This window comes from Cyprinodon variegatus, unplaced genomic scaffold (genome assembly GCF_000732505.1).
Source record: "Cyprinodon variegatus isolate N-32 unplaced genomic scaffold, C_variegatus-1.0 Scaffold743, whole genome shotgun sequence".
NCBI lineage: Eukaryota > Metazoa > Chordata > Actinopteri > Cyprinodontiformes > Cyprinodontidae > Cyprinodon > Cyprinodon variegatus.
Window position 1 is genome coordinate 335,297 of NW_015151196.1, and position 2,895 is coordinate 338,191.

The 2,895-nt window shown below is 44.1% G+C and overlaps 1 protein-coding gene across 1 annotated transcript; it reads left to right on the top strand.

Annotated features, from left to right (window-relative positions):
• The first annotated feature begins 155 nt into the window (after positions 1-155).
• cdc26 (cell division cycle 26) lies at positions 156-2,036 on the top strand. The gene is made up of 3 exons (XM_015395489.1): positions 156-300; positions 1,621-1,723; positions 1,816-2,036. The coding sequence occupies exons 2-3, from the start codon at positions 1,643-1,645 to the stop codon at positions 2,008-2,010; spliced, it is 276 nt and encodes a 91-aa protein (XP_015250975.1). The 5' UTR covers positions 156-300; positions 1,621-1,642; the 3' UTR covers positions 2,011-2,036.
• Positions 2,037-2,895: the final 859 nt, after the last annotated feature.

Below are 2,895 nucleotides of genomic sequence, written 5' to 3' on the forward strand. Positions count from 1 at the left end.
GCTTTTACCGTATTTCCTCATATAAGCGCGCACCCTGAACGTTTCGTTTACACGAATTTAGCTTTATCTCTGGAAATTCTCGGTTCTTGCACATATGCTTATAAGAGACGGTCCTCCGCTGTCTTGTGGTCAAATGGTTCCATTAGTTTGTTTATTAAACTCACCGCTGGAGGAGAACGAAGCTATTGCGCTCTGAACCAACCGGATGTAGAGTCGGTTTCCGGGTCAGATGTTCTTCTTCCGGTCTGTGTTTACCCGCTGAAAGCAGAGAAAGCAGCTAACTAGTCGGTTAAAAACCAGGTGAGTGTGACGGTTTGAGGTCTATCTGATCTCACCCTCTGAGGATACCAGTTAAACCAGTCAGAACAAACAGCGGTGGCTCCAGCGAACCGGAGTCAGTCCGCGTTTAGAGCCTTAGGTGTCCGCAGCGTTGCCTGATCAAAAACACTGCGAATAGATGGGCTGAAGGATGCTGGTTCCGATTAGGTTTTTATTAAATCAGTGGGTTTGTTTTGACGACATGCTGACAGGAAACCGGCTTAATAATATGTAGCTTCATCCACGGTTAAAATAGTCTAAACAATTAGCTTATAGTAGCTTTAGGCCCAGGGCCGAGTTTAGGATCCTATATTTGGGGGGCTTAGCCCCAGGTAAGATACCTCAGCTCATGTGCAACACACCTATCCATAAAATGTTAGTTCAATTTATATGGATGAGGCGCTCCTTTGAAGTTTATTTAGGTGGAAAGATGTCCAGGTGTTACTCCAACTGTTAGTTTGCCCCCCCTCAGTCTCTGCTGCCTGGACCTTCAGGATGAAAGCCGTTTGCTTCATGTTTCTGTTGCCCCTCGCAAGATGGCTTTCAGCATCTCTTGATGTGATGTCATTAATTGTTTTGTAAACGTTCCTCATCTAATCATTGCAGTTTTCGGCAAGCTGCTGAGAAAATGTAGTGAGTTAAAGTCGTAGGGAAGCGGCTGTTCCAATGGTTGCTTTTCCAAATACTTCAGAGTGGTGCACGACTTTACACGAGTTAATAAAGTGAATGTGATTGGTCGATTATTAACAGGGCGGGGTATTTAAATGTCAAATCATTCTGGCTTAAACATGTATATAAATGTGCTCTTTATCAGATGATATTGTCCCAAATGTTCACTTTATTCACTCGTGTAAATTCGTGCACCACTCGGGAGAATTCGGAAATGCGACGGTTGGAACAGCCGCTTCCCTACGACTTAAATGCTTAACTCCGATTTTTTGCGTTGATTCACATTTCCAAATATATGCGACTTGTATGTGATCTCCTGAGAATTCGGAAATGCAACGGTTGGAACAGCCGCTTCGCTACGACTTTAAATATTAAAGATAATACATGTTAAACCAGATTATCATATAATCGCAGATTAATTTAAATGTCAGTTTCAGCCTGAATCCTGGTGTGACTGAAGGTTCTTTAAATGAACCTTTATTCCCGTCAGTCCTGACCAATCAGTGAGCAGCTCACCAGTGACATCTAGTGGCTACAGAAGCCTAAATCATCTAATCTTGAAGGATTTTTCCTGCTGACATAGATTTCAGGAAACATAAATCGTCTTTGATTAGCCTGATTTATTTATTTCAGGTGGAGACCAATCGGTGAGAAGATGCTGAGGAGGAAACCGACCCGTTTGGAGCTGAAAATCGACGACACCGAGGAATTCGAGAGCGTTAAAAAGGAGCTTGAGGTTTTAGCCGATCGCTTTATCCCCACCGACCCGTAATGTTCTGATCCGGACCGCGCCGTCTATACCAACATGTCCGTCTGCTTTCTCTCCAGGCCAGGAAACGACAGCGGGAGGAGGCGGGCTCAGGAGCTGGAGCTTCTGTGATTGGTGTGGATATGATTGGGGGCGGAGCTTCTGCTTCTTCCACGGCCGCCTCCAGAACGGAGCTCATCAATGAGCGGATCGGCTACAAGCCCCACCCCAAGCCGGCCACGCTGCCCACCTTATTTGGAAGTTTACAGTTTTAATAAAGTTTTTGCACAGATTAAACAGGCTGGTTGTTTATTTGTTGGCAAACAGATGGATTTAATTCAATGCAGCGGTTCTAAAACCCTGAAAAAATGAAAAACCAGAGAAGAAGAGCAGCAACGCCTGGGGTGTGATCTCAGACCTGGTCCCCCTGGTTCTGAGGTCCACTCATTAACAGCCAGCTGGGCTTAGTCTGCGGGCGTCAGACTTCCCAGAGGGAGACTCTTCCAGACTACCAGTTGGAGGGAGCAAGAAATCAGTTGCTGCAAGAAAATTAAAAATCAATGTAAAGATTTCAGTGCCCAACTCTCCTCCTTCCAGTTCATGCAGAAGATCTTCACAGCGCCGCTCCTTTTCCACGTTTCAGCCTCAATCCAAACTGGTATTAATCTATTTCCTCCAGACGTTACACACCGTATCCCGTTAGGAAAAGATTGTTGGGAAAATATGGAAAGTAAAATATACACAGCATTTACCACGAAGCTCCAAATCAAGCTGAGGTTCACGCTGATCTTCCTTAAGATGTGTGTTAAATTCGGCTGTGTGGACATTATCAGGAGGGGAACATCAGTCCATAGAAGGTCCCTCAGTTCATGTCAGAGTATAAACTCCATGTAGAAGGTCTGAGGAGGCGTCTGTGGACGTCAGAAGGAAGGATCAGAAACATTTGGGCTGCTTTGAAGGTGCTAATGATCCCACTGGTCCCCATCACAGCTCAACAGAAGAACGGCTGTAAAAACATGTTATAAATGCAGACTTCAAAATGTAGTATAAATTAACCACAACAGCATTTTGTAAAAATGCCTGAAATATAAAAGAATCAATTAATGAATTTTGTAATAATTTCTGCAGCATCATTATTAACGTAATTCCATTCAGCTTTT

Excerpts from the sequence above, each read along its gene's own strand:
- cdc26 (XM_015395489.1), top strand. The coding sequence starts at position 1,643 with ATGCTGAGGAGGAAACCGACCCGTTTGGAGCTGAAAATCGACGACACC. Across the intron at positions 1,724-1,815 it reads GCGTTAAAAAGGAGCTTGAG|GCCAGGAAACGACAGCGGGA; the intron begins GTTTTAGCCGAT and ends CTTTCTCTCCAG.